The sequence below is a fragment of the Athene noctua genome, chromosome 8 (assembly GCF_965140245.1).
Source record: "Athene noctua chromosome 8, bAthNoc1.hap1.1, whole genome shotgun sequence".
Classification (NCBI taxonomy): Eukaryota; Metazoa; Chordata; class Aves; order Strigiformes; family Strigidae; genus Athene; species Athene noctua.
This window is the reverse complement of record NC_134044.1, coordinates 21,644,460-21,662,243: the sequence shown is the minus strand read 5'-3', so window position 1 is coordinate 21,662,243 and position 17,784 is coordinate 21,644,460. Positions and strand designations below refer to the sequence as shown.

The 17,784-nt window shown below is 36.7% G+C and overlaps 1 protein-coding gene across 5 annotated transcripts in view; it reads left to right on the top strand.

The window, feature by feature from the left end:
* PIK3CA (phosphatidylinositol-4,5-bisphosphate 3-kinase catalytic subunit alpha) overlaps positions 1–17,784 on the top strand; it is a 42,965-nt gene that overhangs the window by 11,968 nt on the left and 13,213 nt on the right. For all 5 annotated transcript variants that reach the window (XR_012634073.1, XM_074912472.1, XM_074912469.1 and 2 more), the window contains 9 exons: positions 5,487–5,900; positions 7,488–7,697; positions 8,369–8,619; positions 10,233–10,478; positions 11,364–11,449; positions 13,288–13,393; positions 14,494–14,646; positions 14,747–14,881; positions 17,392–17,516. Coding sequence is in view for 4 of the 5 variants with exons in the window: in XM_074912472.1 (XP_074768573.1) it covers positions 5,549–5,900; positions 7,488–7,697; positions 8,369–8,619; positions 10,233–10,478; positions 11,364–11,449; positions 13,288–13,393; positions 14,494–14,646; positions 14,747–14,881; positions 17,392–17,516 (1,664 nt within the window). In the remaining variant the exon portion in view is untranslated. The remainder of the gene's footprint in view (positions 1–5,486; positions 5,901–7,487; positions 7,698–8,368; positions 8,620–10,232; positions 10,479–11,363; positions 11,450–13,287; positions 13,394–14,493; positions 14,647–14,746; positions 14,882–17,391; positions 17,517–17,784) is intronic.

Sequence of the window (17,784 nt, the reverse complement as noted above, 5' to 3'; positions counted from 1 at the left end):
AGTAGCTTTTGATAGCAAAGATACTGCAAATTACTATAAAACATTGCTACATCCTGTCCATGAAAGCAATGTAACGGGATTTGTCTTGTGACTGGAAAACTAATGGACTTCAATTAAAGTGTAGTAGTTTAATGAATGACTAATTCAGTTTCAAGTATGGACTGATAAAATTGCATTGAGTGTTTAGTCTATGCTTTTGAATTGATTTTGAAACACTAGCTGATGTTTACAGCAATGCAAAATTATTCAGTTCTCAGTCATTGAAATGTGTTCCTCTGCATAAACATCCCATACTTTATACATTAATACAGTATTACAGCGCAGGACACTTATGCTTCTTGCTTCCTTCTATACTTGCTGGCTGGTACATCATAGATGGAAGAATTGCTTTCTTGCAGAGCCTGAAGAGTAACTGTAGGTGCTTGTGCTGATGACCACCTTAACAAGTCTCTTAAGGTGAAAAAAAATTTTTTTTTCCATCTAGAGTGAACCCACAGACTTGCACCATGGATCTTCACCTGTTTTCCAGGACATACGTGTTAATGTTAGGTGGAGCTCCTGTGTTTGGAGAACATGCCCACAGATAACTTGCAAAACAGGGAAAAACGCCTTATCAGTTAACTGTGAGGGGGTTTTGTTTTATATTTCTCTCAATTGCCAAATATTGATAGCTATGTGGAGCTGGTATAATGTTTGTGAGTAATCTCTAGACAGTGAAAATCAATTCACTTAATCTAATCTGTAAACAGATAGTCTGTAAAAATGAGTGTTCTCTTAGCAAGGAAGGGTTCTCCATGCTTTCTGATAGAAGAACTCATGAAAAGTAATTTCTTGTTTGCTTGTTTTTGTAATGTAGATTCTCTCTACTGATGGGTAACAGTCCTTCCTTTTAGCAAGACATAAAAATTAGATCAGTAACGCTCCTGTTTGAGATTCTTCTGGCAAAATGTTAACGTACAGTGGAAAAAAATACTGCCAGGGTGTCCTGCTGAGCTGTAGATGCACAGGGCTTTTATGTGTAAAAGTGTGGTTCAAAACAGCTGCCTCAGATGTAGCCTCAGATGTCGCCTCAGATGTCTTTAAGGGAAAATATATGTGGGTTTTTGACTCAAGTTAATTTGTCTCAAGCTTAGGTTGCTTAAATTAGGAACATAGAAAGTACTTCTTTGAGTACTAATGTTAGGAACCAATATTAACTCTCCTGCAGTACAATTCTTACTGAATTTCCCCCACTGAGCTCCATTCCTCAAGGGGGAAGACTTATTTTCAGAAGTAGCAGCAAGCTTTATGATGGTCTCATGTAAATCTTGTCAGAACTAAAATATTTGTATGTCTTCAAGAAGGCATTAGGAAAATAATTGTAGGCTGTAACTTGTAATAAAATATTCAGTAGACTGAAGTTGAGTTAATCATACTGCTGTAGTTCTGAACAGTTCAGTGCTGTGAGATGATAAAACTGTCATTTTACCAAAACAGAGTTTTCTAAACTTGGAATCCCTTACTCTAAATAAGGGACTATATCAACTGTATCAGACTATAGCTGATTTCTGTCCTACAAGAAAATAGATTATATACATTAGCAAGTAGGAATCATTATTTGGGAAGGTATATGTGGTTTAACTTTCTTCTTTCTTCCTCCATGGGTATTTACTATTTTTGAATGCAGTTTCAAAATTTGATCACTTCTAGGCTGGGTGCTCAGCAAGGTTAGTGATGGAGAATGTGCTGAACTGATCAGGAAGGCTGTAATGAGTTGAAAAGGATACAGTTTAATCGGCTGGTGTCGTTGAGTTTGGCCTTTCTGACCATCTGTGGTATCCCAAAACTTTTGGCAGGGGGAAAAGTTTAAGGTGTTTTTGGAAGGTTGGAGATTGCAGGTGTGATGTAGTGTTCATTTGAAGTGTTTGCTTGTACCCTTAGTTGCATTTAAATAACATCTCACTAGAATTCTCTTAAAATTACAGTCCTTTTACTGTCGAAGAACATAATTGATTCTATTTATTCCAGGCAGCCTTCCAGATTTGAAAGTGTACACAGAAACACAAGCTGCCAACTATACTTCAAAACTGTTTCTGTTTATATTTCTGCTTTCCAAATCCAAACCCTGGAGGCGTGCTTACATGTGCAAGTAAAATGAATATGCACACAGAATGACTATGTGCCCTGTTCCAGCACATGTCTGTATCCCAGTTTAAAACAAAAGCTGCTGTTTTGGTGCAGTTGCTCTAAAAAGAGCATAGACTTTGGGGTGTCCCTTTTGGACTGTTTGCAAGTCTTTAAAGAAATGGTATTGAGCTGTCTTCTAACACTTTAAATTTTTAAAAAGTCATGGTTGACATCTATTTTGAAAACATACTAGTCTAAAAGGACTTAATGTGTATGTGTGTCCCCCAGTCCTGCCTCTGTTAGTTTGTTAGCAATTATTGGTGGGGAGGGAGGAAAAAATATCCATGGAATGAACCACAATTCTTGAAGCTGAACTAGCTCTGCACTGCTGCAGTCATGCTCGCTCCCCTGTGTAGCCCCCAATGTTCATCTGACTCCATGGTGGCCTTGATAAGGCAGGTAAAACAGCAGAAACTAACCCGAGAAACACCTCGGGCAGGGAGAAGACAGGCTCTTAAAACCATCAGTTCGGAGAGCCTCAACAGGATTGTAGAACTGAACTTAAAAGCCTGCTGGTATAAACTCAGTCTGTGCTGTGAATATTTAATTGGTTTGTGGTCCATCTATATTATCATTGTTTTTCTGTGTGGATAGAAAAGTTCTTACAACTGCATGTTCTTGTTTTGGCTTTTTAATGTTGGTATATGCCTTAACAGTAATGTGTTTCTGCCTATGCTTGTAATTAAGAAACATAAATAAGCATGTGATTCACTAGTATGGAGAGTCTTGTTCATGCTTTGCCTGATCAAAAAGATGCTATTTAACCTTATGTGTATTTCTTTTAATCTGTAAACTGAGGGTAGTTACTGGTAATTCAGAATTCTCCAAGTTACTCTAAACGGTGTTATTTGGGTTCACTTGTAATGTTTTGTAATTGCTAAGCTTTTCCAAGTTTGGCTCTTTAAATGCACTGTGAGTGTGATCAGAACTTTCCATTTCAGCATCTGCTTACTGAGACTATTACTACAATGAGGAAAATAAAATAGCTTCTTTAAGCTCTTCTTAAAAAAGCAGTCAGTCGCAAAGTCCTTCTAAATATGCATGAGGAGTTAGTGGAAAAGCATTTTTCTAAACCTGCAGCGGCACTTCAGTGCTTTTGTTGATATTTTTAAAACCCCAAACTACAACTACAAAGGAGGGATTAAAAAAGACAACCCTATTGCTGCTCAGAGTTGCTTAGGAAGCAGTTGATTTGCAAAAACATCATTTTCATTCTAATGCTTCTTTTTAAGATCTGAAGTGTGGCAAAAGCAGGTACTGGATGTACTTGGAAGAAAACTTTTCAGAAAATAAGTACCAAGGCATAGAAGTGCAGAAATGAGGATCATGGTTTTATTTTTTTACATATATCATTTTAAATATATTTAGAATTCAATGTATATTTTTATATACATAATTATATATTTTTAAAAATTGCTGAGCAAAAGGCAAGCATAGCATTCATTTTATTTCCACGGTGAGAGCTTTCGGAAAGCTGCTGAAACAGAAGAGATATGTTGGTTTGGGTTTTTCTATTCTTTCTGCTACTAAGGAAAGAAACTTAAGGTAGAGGGCAGTCCTAAGAAGGTTCTTGACTTAAAAGGTGACTAAGAATGGCTTTAGAACAGTAGCCTTGTAGTTGCCCTAGCCCTGTGTTTTCAGAACTCTTGGTTGATGGAGAAGGCCCAATGGACGATGGACAGCTCTAGATGTCTGTTGATACTGCCCACTCTCATAATGTATGTGCTGAAGTTAATCAAATTATGGTCTAAGTGTAAGTAATGCACTATTAGAGATTTGCATAATGTATGGTGGCCTTTGTGGTAACCTACTATTCTGCAATGAAAGCTTAGGTCTATGGTATGTAGTTCAGTGAAAATGTTTTACTGCTCAGTGACAGTTGGAAAACTAATTTATCAGGAAAGCGACAAAAATATAATGTCACTGGTTCAGTTGGAACCTTGACTGTGTTGTGCAAATATGGCTAATCACCCTCTACCTTGCAAAAAGAATATGGTAAAGGTGGAAGAGATACAGAGACAGTGATGTGGATTAAAAATACAGAATTACTTTTGGGCAGAGGACTAAATCTGGTACTGTTATGGAAAAGGAGGATGACTTGGTGGATCTCCAGGAGCAAGCAATGAATGGAAAGAACAGAAACTTTGTTTTATTACAAGAAGTCTGGGATATCAGGTGAAAGTAGCAGGCTTCAGAGCAAAGAAAAGGAGATATATTATAACATGGAATGTTCTTCACTCTTGTCACAGGATGCTAACAGTTTGTGTGTGAAAACTTCCTGGACAAACTCAGTAGTTCTTGATTGATTTCTTTCACAAATATGTAAAGATTGCTTCTGGTTTAGGAGATTAAAAATAGATAGCGATTGCAAGAGTTTATTGATGAAATGTCTCTGCGTGTCTGCCTAGTTCTTATGTTCTTTCTTTGGCATCTGTTCTTGGACACTGGGCTATAAGACATCTCTAACTCTGTCCAGATACTTTTTTTTTTCTTGTACCTGTTCTTAGCTGGCATAAGGCAGCGCTGCTAGAAGTTCAGACACGTGTTCCCTTCCTTTCTTTTGCCTTGGCAGAGACATTCATGCGGCTGCCAGAGGGAACTAGAACAGGGATTTGATCCTAAATAAAACAAGCCCAACTAAAAAGTATTAATGGAGCTCAGTTCTTCTCTCTCATTCATGAAAAAAGGGTTTGTTGCTGGTGTAAGAGGCTTATACTGATCTAAAAAATAAGCTAAGGCCATGTTTTGTGTGTACATGGATTCTTAAAATCATATTTAGAGGTTTTAGTAAATACTTATAACTATTATGTTAGTGGTGGTTGAATACTTAAAAGGTTTGGGATGAGAAAAAGTTTTTTTTTTAAAAAAAATTGAAGAATTGGTTTGGCTAAACAGAGCAGAGCTGATGGTTTGTATCTCATCCAAATGATGATAAATGTTTCTCTTTCCAAATTAAAAATGTGAAGAACTGGGTTTGAGATTTGCTTTAAAATTGCTATGATAATAATTTGAATATTAGATATTTTCATCCCTCATGCTATTTAAATGTTCTATTAATAAATTATAAACTTCAGGTAAAAAAAATTGGTTTTTTAAAGACTGTAGGTGTATTGGCATTTTTTTCAAACTAATGTGATTCTGTGTTGTGTTTTGAGTAGATATTTGCATCAAATACAAATTGCTTAGATACCAGTTTTAAAAAGTTCATGTGAAATACAGCCGTGAATTCATCTGTAATTAAAAGTGGTATTTGAATGACTTTATCTGAAATTCCTTGTGGTGTTCTTATTTTAAATTTAATATTTTTGATTTTTACTTAGGTTTGCTTGCACAAATCACTGCTTGAAAAACTTCCAGTACAAAGCTATCTAAAGACTTAAAAATGCCTCCACGACCATCATCTGGTGAACTATGGGGCATCCACTTGATGCCACCGAGGATCCTGGTGGAGTGTCTTCTCCCAAATGGAATGATAGTGACTCTAGAATGCCTCCGTGAGGCTACCTTACTAACTATTAAACATGAACTCTTTAAAGAAGCAAGAAAATACCCTCTCTATCAGCTCCTTCAAGACGAATCTTCTTACATTTTTGTAAGTGTTACGCAAGAAGCAGAAAGAGAAGAATTTTTTGATGAAACACGGAGACTTTGTGACCTGCGACTATTTCAGCCTTTTCTAAAAGTCATTGAACCAGTAGGTAACAGAGAAGAAAAGATTCTTAATAGAGAAATAGGTGAGATTATCATCATTTAAACATAGCTAATGTATTTTGTATTTTGAAGAGAAGCCAGTTAAACAGAGAATTGAAATGGGTTGTGTTTGCTACCTGTTATCTGTCAAAGTTTGCATTTTGTAACTGTCAGGTGTTGCATCAGGTGTCCAAAGATGTTGATCATTCATAAACCATGACTTAAATTTCTTTTTGCTGTTCTGTTTGATTCACATGTGTTTGCTTTGTATGTATTTGTAGTTGTATGTGGGTTAGGGGGTATTTTTTGCAGTCTACTATTAACAGGATTTCATACTATTACAGAGCAAAGTGTGTTCTGTTGTTTGGGAACTCAGTTTTAATTTGTTTTGAAGTTTACAGAACTGTGAATTCTGGATTTAATTACAAATCTTAAATCACATTTGCTCTAGAAGATGTTTTAATACTGCTCTATCTTAGAAAGTAAAATTTCAGAAATGAGGTGGTTTGACCCCCCTTTCCTAGAAAAGGAGCATGGAGAGTGGAGGGAAACAAACACCTGTGTTTGGAGGGGCAGAGGGGAGACAAATTGTAATGTTTTGAATCATCTCTAGAATAGCTTATAATTCTCCAGTATCCATTGAGAAAGTACAGGGAGACGAGTGTGTATTTCAGCATTTAGGTCATCTAAATCTTTGGCATGCCTGTCTGTGAATTTGACATGGTTAAAGATCCTGAAGTACAAGAAGTCAGAAGAAATTTTATCTAAATTCAGGCAATACAAACATACCTAGTCTCTTGTAGATGCTAACAAATGTACTTTGCAGTGGTAGAGACTTGTCAACTGGAAATACTTGTTCTGGGGTGCTCCTAATTGTTAAATTATTTAATTGTTATGAGTGCACCATTGCACCAAAACTCCTACTGTTTTGTAAAGCTTAACCTGTTCAAGACTTGGGAGAACAGTGGTTAGCTGATCATGTAACAGGACAATTGAAAGTTTTCATTTGAACATTCATGCATAAATAATTATTTATGCAAGTAAACTCATTAAAGTAAATGGAATTACATCTAAGACAGAGGACCTGAGAGAAATGAACTCTTATGATGTGCTCTATGCCAAAGAGCGGAGTTCAGTATCTCTTGCGAGTGCTTGTCACATTTTTAAATAGTGTAGTTCATCAGAAAAATTGAATAGCTGTCATTCAGTTGTAAGCAAAGTTGGTTATGACCCTGATAGCTACCGATAGTCCTGCCAAGGTTTTAGAAAAAATCAGATGTCAGAGCTCCTCTGGTACACTTAGGAGACTTTGTGCTAACTTCAAAGGAAGCTTATTACTGGTCCTTTTCCTCCAGGAGGAGTGTTAGCTGTGAGTAGTGATTTAAGTCTTCCAGGATCTACAGTGAATGTACACCTGTCTTAACCTTTTTTGTAACTGCTGAGTGCACTTAACTTCAGAACTGAGTTCTTGAATTAAATAAAACAATTACTTATACAAGTAGAAACCAGTAGTTAACACACATTTTAGGTTGTGTTTTGCTTTAAGCATTCTTTTTCTGTCACTAATAGAAGGAATCGTTAGCTTTAATGATCAGTTACAATTATTTCCTCATGCTTCTTCACTATTGTAGGTTTTGCTATTGGCATGCCTGTCTGTGAATTTGACATGGTTAAGGATCCAGAAGTACAAGACTTCAGAAGAAATATTCTTAATGTTTGTAAAGAAGCAGTGGATCTTCGAGATGCCAACGCACCACATAGTAGAGCATTATATGTCTGTCCTCCAAATGTTGAGTCTTCACCTGAGCTACCCAAACACATATACAATAAACTAGATAAAGGTAAGATAAATATTTATAGTAGAAACATACTTTTTTTTTCAGTGACTGAAATCAGACTACACCTGGTGACTGAAGTAAATCACTGTTTACTGTTTTATGTGCTGTATTTAGCAATATCTTACACCTTAAGTTATTCAGAATAACATTCTTCATAGATGAAGTCTTAAGGAAGACACTTAAAATTACTTTTTTTGCAATAACTAAATCTTGAAATATAACTTGGTAGATAGAGCTGATTTTTTTTTTTAATGGGCAGAAACAGTTTGTTGGCTTTGCATTTTTCTTTGACATTCAGAAATCTGGAATTTTAAATGTTGCTGAATCACTGAGCTATCTTGTAGTCTTCAAATATGAAACAGTTACTGCTGTTTTCTTGAAGGATAAATAAATAAATTTGGTTTTAAAAATATGCTTAATGTCAAGGGGTAAAAGGTTTTACACTAGAGTCAAAAATAAACTGAGCACATGTATTTCCACATAAAATTTACAAACCCCCTGTCAGTTTGGGCTATGAATCTTGTCTACATCTTCTTTCAGTAGTAGTGCAGGTAGTTCTGTGTGGTGGTGCAGGGAGTGGGAGTTCTTTGTTTGTTTTTTTTTTATTTGTTTTTTTGTTGTTTTGAAATTGTGTTGAAAATGGCAGGCCTAATGTTACTTTATGTTTATTCTAGGACAAATTATAGTGGTGATATGGGTAATAGTCTCACCAAACAATGATAAGCAGAAATACACCTTAAAAATCAATCATGACTGTGTGCCTGAGCAAGTTATTGCTGAAGCAATTAGGAAGAAAACTCGAAGTATGTTGCTGTCATCTGAACAACTTAAACTTTGTGTCTTGGAGTACCAGGGCAAATACATTTTAAAAGTGTGTGGCTGTGATGAATACTTGCTAGAAAAATATCCACTGAGCCAGTATAAGGTGAGTAACATAATGGGTTTATTTTGCAATGCACTAAAATAATCCAAATTTTTGAGGGAGAAAAGTCATCAATTTTATGACTGGCTTACTTTTTCATTACATTAATCCAGAACATAGGAAGTAAAAGTGTATGTGTCTTTAAATAATGGCTAATGCATGTGTGTAGTGTGCATATTTGCAGTCTGTGCTTCAGAAGAGAGGGGAGGAGAAAAGATAATTCAAACTGGAATTTATCACTAGTGTAATTTTTCTTCGGTGAGTGAAGTAGTTTGCCTCTAACATTAGTGATATATCAGTGGTAGGTACTTTCAGAAATATCCTAGATTTCCGATGGCAAGAGGTGAGTTATGCTTGAATGGGGTTGATGTAATACAAAGGGAAACTCAATCAGATGTTAAATTGAGGCAACCATTGCTACTATGAATCTTGTCCCTTCCCCCTTTAGGGGTGGGAAAAATCTAAACAAACTATTTGTTTTCCTGTTTACATCTTTAAACTTTTTGATCTTATTAAAGGAGTGATAAACTTCCACCACTACATAAACCATTGTAAGTCTTCCTTGTGTCTCTGTCCTTCGTTGACTAGTTTTTGTTAGGGCTGCGAGGCAGAACTGCTGACAGCAGAGCATCTGAGCAGCCCTCTGGAGCAGACAACAATGTTACCCTGTAGATTTCCTGACAGACTGCTGCTGCTTCCTCTTTGAGGAATGTATTGTTTCAATAAACAGCTTCCATTCCTTCATTTAAAATGGTTGTTGATCTGCTCTCCAGAGCAGTGGAGGAGAGAAGGGGGCTGGGGCATCCTGAGTAATGGGAAAAGCAGCTCTGTTCTATGGGAGCTGTGGAACAAGTGCAGGCATACATGAATAATTTTGCACAGTCATCTTGAGATCAAACACTAGACCTATTTGATCTAGCGTGGTTTCTTCAGAAGTATCTGCTATGCCTTTACTGTGTCACAAAAGAGCTTCCTAATTACACTCCAGGGCTGGACCTGTCTTAACACATTGTATTTTGTGGTACTGTTGCTAGACTGAATGCTCTCGGCTCTCAGTCCTGAATGGACACCATAGTTTTACAGCTAGAGTCTGTCGGGATCAGTGCTGAGCATAAGGTAATAAGCACAACCGAACCCAAAATTAGTGTGTCTGCCATTTGTCTTGTGCTCTCTGCCTGTGACTAGGAGTATCAGTGTCACCTGTGCTAGGTCTGCACCTCAGACTAGTTAAGCAACATGCTATGCAAAAGCAGCTCAGCTGCTTCCAGGAACTGCTCTAATCTGGAAGCAGTCTGCATTGTTTGTCCTGGAGCCAAGGAGCACTACAAGAAACCTGACTTGTCATTTTGTCAGCTCTGTCCTCTATCTCCAGTTCAACCTTCCACTGTTGTAGATGTTATTCACCTCTCAAAATCTGTATGCAGCACTGCTGTGTGATCCTACCCAACAACATATTTATGCCACTGAAGGAACTATAAACACTAAAGGGTGTACATACAGGAACAATTATAAGCTCTTTAAATACACTTTTATATTTTCCTGAATTTTTTTAGGTACAGATTACCAAGAACATACACCTTGATAGCATACTGAATTTTAGTTTTGTTTTCTTGCAGTATATAAGAAGCTGTATAATGCTTGGTCGCATGCCCAATCTGATGCTGATGGCTAAGGAAAGCCTATATACCCAGCTACCACTGGACACCTTTACAATGCCATCTTATTCCAGACGTATCTCTACAGCTACACCCTACATGAATGGAGAAGCTTCAGCCAAATCCCTCTGGACTATAAACAGTGCTCTCAGAATAAGGATCCTCTGTGCAACCTATGTAAATGTGAACATCAGGGATATAGACAAGGTAAGGCAAATGCTGTATGGCATTGTATGTGGTTTTCAGGCACTCATTGTTTCCCTCCTGAGTTTTCTGTTCTGTGTTTACACTGGAAAAGAGGAGTTACTTAACGTATTAGAAAACTAAACCACTTTAAATAACAAAGTTAAGCATTCAATTCTACAAAAATGCAGCCATTTTTTAGCATCTGAAAACTTTTATGTACTACTTAAAAAGCATGAGTTGTGGTATTTAGCTAAATATTTTACCTGATGGGAGCAGAACTCAGTTTGTATAGCTCGCTTCAGCTGAGAGTGTAATGGATAGAAGAACAAAACCCATGTTACTTATATTCTAAACAATTATTATGTCTAAGAACGTTTTACAGTAGTTGGGAATACTTTTGATTAGGGCATGCTGGATAGTGGGCTGCTGTCTTGGATTTCAAAAAGGGAATTCAATTTCAAAATGGGAAGATCAAGGAGGAAAGGCAAGTAAGGTTCAGTCCCATTGAAGTCATACTACAAGCTTGGCACTCTGACTTTCTCAGAATTTGTTTGGTCTTTTCTTTCACTATAGTTTGGCACAGGAAGAATTGAAAATAAATTCCGGGTGGTTTTAGAGCTCATTTCAAGTTTCCTATTGTATTTTCAAGGACTGGTTTTGCAATTAATGAGGAAAAAGACAAAAACATTTTTTCTAGAAGGGTATGCTTATATATAATGCTTCACACCTTGCAGAGCATGAATGAATTTAGGTTGGAAGGTGCTGGGGCTGTTTGGTTTTCAGTTTTGTGTTTTACTTGATGGAAATTAGCGGATAATATGTTGTAATCATACTATAAGTTGATAGCAGTGAAAATGGTTTATAGTAACGTTTCAAAGATAGTACTAACATTAACATTGTTTTCAGATCTATGTTAGAACAGGTATCTACCATGGAGGAGAACCTTTGTGTGATAATGTGAATACTCAAAGGGTGCCTTGTTCTAATCCCAGGTAAGCTGAGCACTTGAATAACTACAGAGAACCTGACTTCCAGGACATCATGATAGCTCTGAAGGAGTAAAGTCTTGATTTAGCCATTATTCAGGTGGAACTCCTTGCTGGGAATTCCCTACCTTTAAGTTTTGCAAGAATGTTTTTACCTAACCCTATATTTATAAATAGAATTAATTTAATTCAACCATAAGTATTTTGTCTTGTTGCATATAATAGTATAGTTTCTTTACTGAACAGATCTGTCTTACACAAGCATTTGCAGTTGCCTCTGAAACTGCAATATAATTACTCATTAATACTGTGAAATCAGCATAGCTCTGGGTGGCTGAGCTCTGTTTTTGACTGGATCAATAGCAGGTATTCCAGTTGCAGGTTCAGATTTCACCTTCAGCATGAGGCAATGTGATGTATAGGCTGTACTAAAGCAGAACCACCGAGTGTGGAGAGATGGGTATCATTTGCTAACATGGAAGTCACTGCCAGCTCTGGGCTGATTATTTTCAGGAGATTTGACCTATCGTGAACATTAAGTGGAAAAATAAATCACATGAACTTAAAAGTGCCATTAGGATGCAAAACAGAAGCTTTATATGAGCATATATAAACATATTGAGAAAAGATATCTGAAAGACGTTGAATTTCTGCTTGTAACATTAACTAATAAGGAGGTGTGAAATTTCAGCATCTGCTGGGATAAGATGTAAACTATGTGTTCAGAAGTAATTTTTGACTTGCATCTTCTGACTTCATGTTTTTGAAAATTTCAAAATATAAAAATATTTTTTGTATATTTTCTATTAATATGATTAAGTGTTATAATTAGAATGCCTAATAATACATGCAGTTACTGAAAAATAGCCTCTCCCTCTGTTTCCCCAAAGATAGCTATACTTCAACTGATAAGTTTTAGAGAGAAAATACTGGAAATGTGGTGATGGATGTGACTTGAAAACATGGATGTAATAACACAGATCTGTATTAAATGAAATGAACACACAAGAAAAATGAATTGAAGTTTTATCTGCCAGTTTCTTTCTTCTTAGAGAAGAGCTTGGACAGTTATTTCTTTGTAAAGCTCTGCTTTTAGTAGCTACAGACATGTTGAAAAATTAATGCTGTCCTTGGAAACAGTTGGCTCTTCCAGCTGAGAAAATTCAGCACAGCAATCCGCTTAAGAAAATAAACTGTATTCAGAAGTTCCTCTTCAAAAGCACAGTTCTGTCAATTGAGAGATACAGCCTACTTAGAGAAGTTCACAAAAACAAAATGTGTATTCCTGTAGAACCAATCTGTGCTCTTATTACTGTCAGTTAGGAATATTGTATTTGATTGCTGTGTTATATTTGTATTCCCATCTTGCAGTTACATTTTTATTTTCTAGCAATTCATCTTTAGTTGAGTTCTGAAAGCTAGGCCACATTTTTTTTCCCACTTGCTTTTTTTCCCCTGAAACGAAAAATATTTCACAATTTAAACCTTATACATACACAAATCCATTATCCTCAGGTTATACCTAAGCTGACAGTTGCAGTCAGTAGGTTTGCAAGAGTGAGAGTGAACTTGTTAGTCAATTTGCAGGAATTGAATCCAGCATGACTTTTTAAACGGTGCTGGTGCTGGAAGGCTAATTGGGGAAGTTTCCACTCCCAGAAAGGGTAGACATGGTCAAATGTATGTAGGAGGACCCTTTCTCAGAAAGAAGGTGTACTCTTCATGCACATACACAGTTTAGGTGGGAATATAACAGATGCTTTTAAGTTTTAACTGTTCACTGATTGCAGTTGTCTCTGTGCTCTCCTTTAACCTAGTTTTATTCTGCTTTTTAAATCTCTCAGATGGAATGAATGGCTATCATATGATATGTACATTCCTGATCTTCCACGTGCTGCTCGGCTCTGCCTTTCTATCTGTTCTGTTAAAGGCCGGAAGGGTGCTAAAGAGGTAAAATACTTCATGGCTTTAATACGCTAACACACAAAAGCTACTTAAGTTTGGGAAGATGTCTGGTAAATGTTGTCCTCGCAATGACTCAGTGCAATTTTTGATTCGAATCTGATTGAAATAAGGGTTTTTCTTTTCTTGTATCTAATTCATGTGACTACTTTTTTTCAGCCAGAAGTTAAGCAACATGGAAAAAAGCTTAGCCATTCAATGCTGTAAATAGTGTCTATCCTGTCTTGTCTTTTGAGGTGCAAGTGCTTTTAAATTCAAATTTCTAAACCCATAAGTAACTTACCTATTTATTAAAAAAAGCAATATTTATGCTTAAGTTTAGAGTTGATTTTTTTTAAAGTAAAGAAATCTTATGCTGTTTTAGCATTTGATGCAAGATCCTAAATAGTCCTTTTTAAGAATCTACATATGGTATCTAATTCTGGCCACCAGCATCATTAAATTCTGGGTTTGGGTGTGTGTCATAGGTGCTATATATTGTCTACAACCAGGTTTATGACTCAGTCATGGAGTGGTTTGGGTTGGAAGGGACCTTCTAAAGATCACCCAATTCCAACCCCCTGCCACGGGCAGGGACACCTTCCACTAGACCAGGTTCATCAAAGCCCCGTCCAACCTGGCCTTGAACCCTTCCAGGGAGGGCAGCCACAGCTTCTCTGGGCAACCTGTGCCAGGGCCTCACCACCCTCACAGTAAAAAACAAAACAAAACAAAAAAACCCACAACAAAACCCCCAAAAAACCCCAAAACAAACCTTATTCGACCTGAACACATTCTCTTTAATTTAAGTTTAAAATTGTTGGCCTTTGTCCTGTCACTACAGGCCTTGATAAACTTTCTCTTCATCAGCTTGAGTTATTTTGATGTGGGGAAAATATTAGCATGTGTTTGCAAGTGTTTTGATACCATTCTGCAAAATGACTGCCATGACAGTCACTCATAGAAAAATACAGTGCAGCTTCCACAACCTGCTTTCAGCAAATCTGGGGATGTAATAGCTTGCTCTGGGGTGAAAATGTTATTTCTCTGGCTCACTCTGCAGTAATTAATAGATAACACTGAAAAAATCATCTTTTAATCTCTTTAAGGAGCACTGCCCATTGGCCTGGGGAAATATAAACATGTTTGATTACACAGATACTCTTGTATCTGGGAAAATGGCTTTGAATCTTTGGGCAGTGCCTCATGGGCTGGAGGATTTGTTGAATCCTATTGGTGTTACTGGATCAAATCCTAATAAGGTAAGTATTTGTATGCCACTTTCTTCTTTAGGAGTGCATTTTTCAAAATGTGCTGTGTTACAATTCAACAGAAAAAATAATGTAAATTCCTTTTACATAGGAAACTCCATGTTTGGAGCTGGAATTTGATTGGTTTAGCAATCCTGTAAAGTTTCCAGATATGACAGTGATTGAAGAACATGCCAATTGGACTATATCACGTGAACTGGGGTTTAACTACAGCTATGCAGGGCTGGTAAGACAAACTCCCCTTTCAAGATTAGCTTCTAAAATACAAAAGTATTATTTGTTTTACTCAGTATATTTGTGATAAAACTTTTTCATGCCTCCTGATTTATTGTGAAAGGAAGAAATCCATTTTTTTTTTGTGTTTAGCAAAGTGAGTAATATATTCTCATTTCTTTATATTACCAGTAAACTGACCAACCAGAACACTTTAAAAAGAAACTGTCTACTGTGCAAACTGCTAGGGTTTTTTTGGTGATTTTATATTGCTAATTCAGATGTCTAAACTACTTAGTTTAACTTGTCAAAAGTTGTAATTCTCCTTCCATGATACTCTTCTATTTTGTTGCAGTTTCATGTCTACAGGTAGGCTTCCTTTCATAACCTAAAGGTCCTTTTAACTCTTTACTGGCTGTTTAATGGGCTAGTTATGACTGTAAGTGCATGGAATTCTAAAGTAATTGGTTGGCATACACTTGAGTGTGGTCCTTATCTCCTCTCTTCCATGAAGAAAATGTGTGTTGACAGTTGAGTTTTTGGTGAGGTTTGGAGCTCTCTTAAAAGCATATTTTTGATGATTAAAAGGAGAAGAGAAGAAAAGCAGTAAAGCTGAAAATGCTACGTGTTTTAAAGACAAGGCTGTGAAATTAGTTCGTATGTTTTACACTTTCTTCTGGAGGCTGGTTCAAAGACTGGAAGGTTTCCCCAAGAGAGCTTTGTGGTCTGTGTGAAGAAGAGTCTCAGGGTGGAAAGTTTCGCTGTGCCAGAAAATGCGTAGGTGTCAGCAAGCTTCATGTTTTGTAATTCTGGTGATATTTATAACAGTCCCACCTCAACATATCTTGAACAAAGGGTTGTAGGCATTTGATTTTTCTTGATACTCTGCAAGATGTCCATCGTAGAGTGGTGTATCTGTTTATGATATGTATTGTGAGCACCGGAGCAGTGCTGCAGGTTTCTTAAGCGTTTTAAGGACAGCTGACTTCTTGGTAAATAACATTCCTTTGCTATAACACAACCCATTACCTGGGCACTTTATGTCCTCAACTTGTTGTTTTGTTCCATCTGTAGGTGAAAATAAAGTGGTGAGGAGAGTAAGCTCTTACTTCACTGACGAAGTAATGATCAACTTAAAGTTTACAATATAAAAAAAAATAAATCTGAGGTAAAATAAAGTCTCAAATTATTGTCTTTTTTGTGATAATCCTTACAATACCATAGGAGGATGTCATAGGGGTTAAATATGGAGACAGCCTATTTACATCAATGACTAAGTTGACAGGGAAACAAACTGTCTATCACTGCTTTGGTCTCTCTCGTTATTCATGCTCTTTGCTTTCAACTCTCCTTGTCTGCTAAAATCCTCTTATTACTGATCCTTTCCTAAATCATATTTCATTAAATCAATTAAATTACAAGTTTGAATGTCACTACTATCTCTTAGCACTGTATTTGTCCCCTTTATCTTTTAATGTGTGGTATCTTCAGACCTGAAGCCAAACTTTCTATAGAACTTTCTAGAAATTGCCTAGGGAAAGAGCAAAACAAGAGATCAAATACTGTGGTTCTACAGATTAAACAATTCAAACCTAGAAGAGTTGATCTTACTCTTTTGTAGTAGTAGGTGTATAATACAGGTGTGAAAAATGTGAATTCACTATAAAAACGCTGTTCAACTCTTGTAGAATTTTTGGGATGGCTTTATCTTAAGTGTCAAACTTGTTTATTACAGTTGTATTTTATACTAAAGGCAGTAACATAAGCTGCTTAAGATTTCTCTTTTTTGCAGTGGAATTTATTCTGTAGTCAAAACCTCAAACTGCATTTCGTATGTAGCTTTGTGGAAAACACATTAACTAAGAAATGGAAAGTATAGGAGAATAATTGAACTTGGCACAGGAGCTGTGAAAAATCAAGCAGCAGTAGTTTCAATACCTCTGTCATTGGTCTAAGCTGGTTCCCATAAATGAAGTCCTAGGTAAAATTAGTTTCAGTGTGTGCCAGTTCTGTCTTCTGTGCTCTCAGGGGAGTATCTTATACTAATTCTAGATAATGTTTTCCAGTCTTACTGTCACTCAGGCTTTCCTAAAGTGTTCTACCTCTTACTTACCTAGGTTCATCCCCCATATTCTGCTGCTTCAGTTTTTGATTCCTTTTCACTCCTTTCATCAACTCTCAGCAGTCTCCAAACTGGAGACAGAAATGACCGGTTTAATTTTGTGCTACATTATGTTGTTCATCAGATGTCAACTGCTACTGTTTCACCACACAGCTGATCTAGCTGAAATGTACCTCTTCTTGTCCCAGTAGTGACTAAAAGCAGTTATAGAAATCAAAGGCCTTGTCTTTCATATCTATATTTTTAAATTTAAAGTCCTCAGTTATAACAAAAGGAAACAGGATAGTGTTTACATGATATAGGCTATAGGTGTTGCTATACTGTTAAAATGCTTCACTTCATGTATGTTTTATGACAACAAGGGAATGAGTGGAGGTTAATGGACCACTTTCTCTCTGCAGAGTAACAGAATAGCTAGAGATAATGAATTAAGAGAAAGTGACAAGGAGCAACTGCGAGCCATATGTACACGAGATCCTTTGTCTGAAATCACTGAGCAAGAGAAGGACTTCCTTTGGAGCCACAGGTATTTAAAAACAAAAACCAAACCAAAGAACTACCCTTGCCACAGTCAAACTTCACCCCATTCACTTCAAATTTGTCATGAGTGTCTTGGGTTTTGCTTCCTTTATTCTGTATTGTTGGAGTTAGTGTTTTAGAAAAGGCTTTTAAGCATCTGCATTGTATGTCTTGGTGCATGTCCAAGGAGAAAAGTTGTTGAATTTAGTTTACATTTACTCCATGACTGCAGTATTGCCTTCATGCACGGATCCTGACACCACCTTATGGTATTG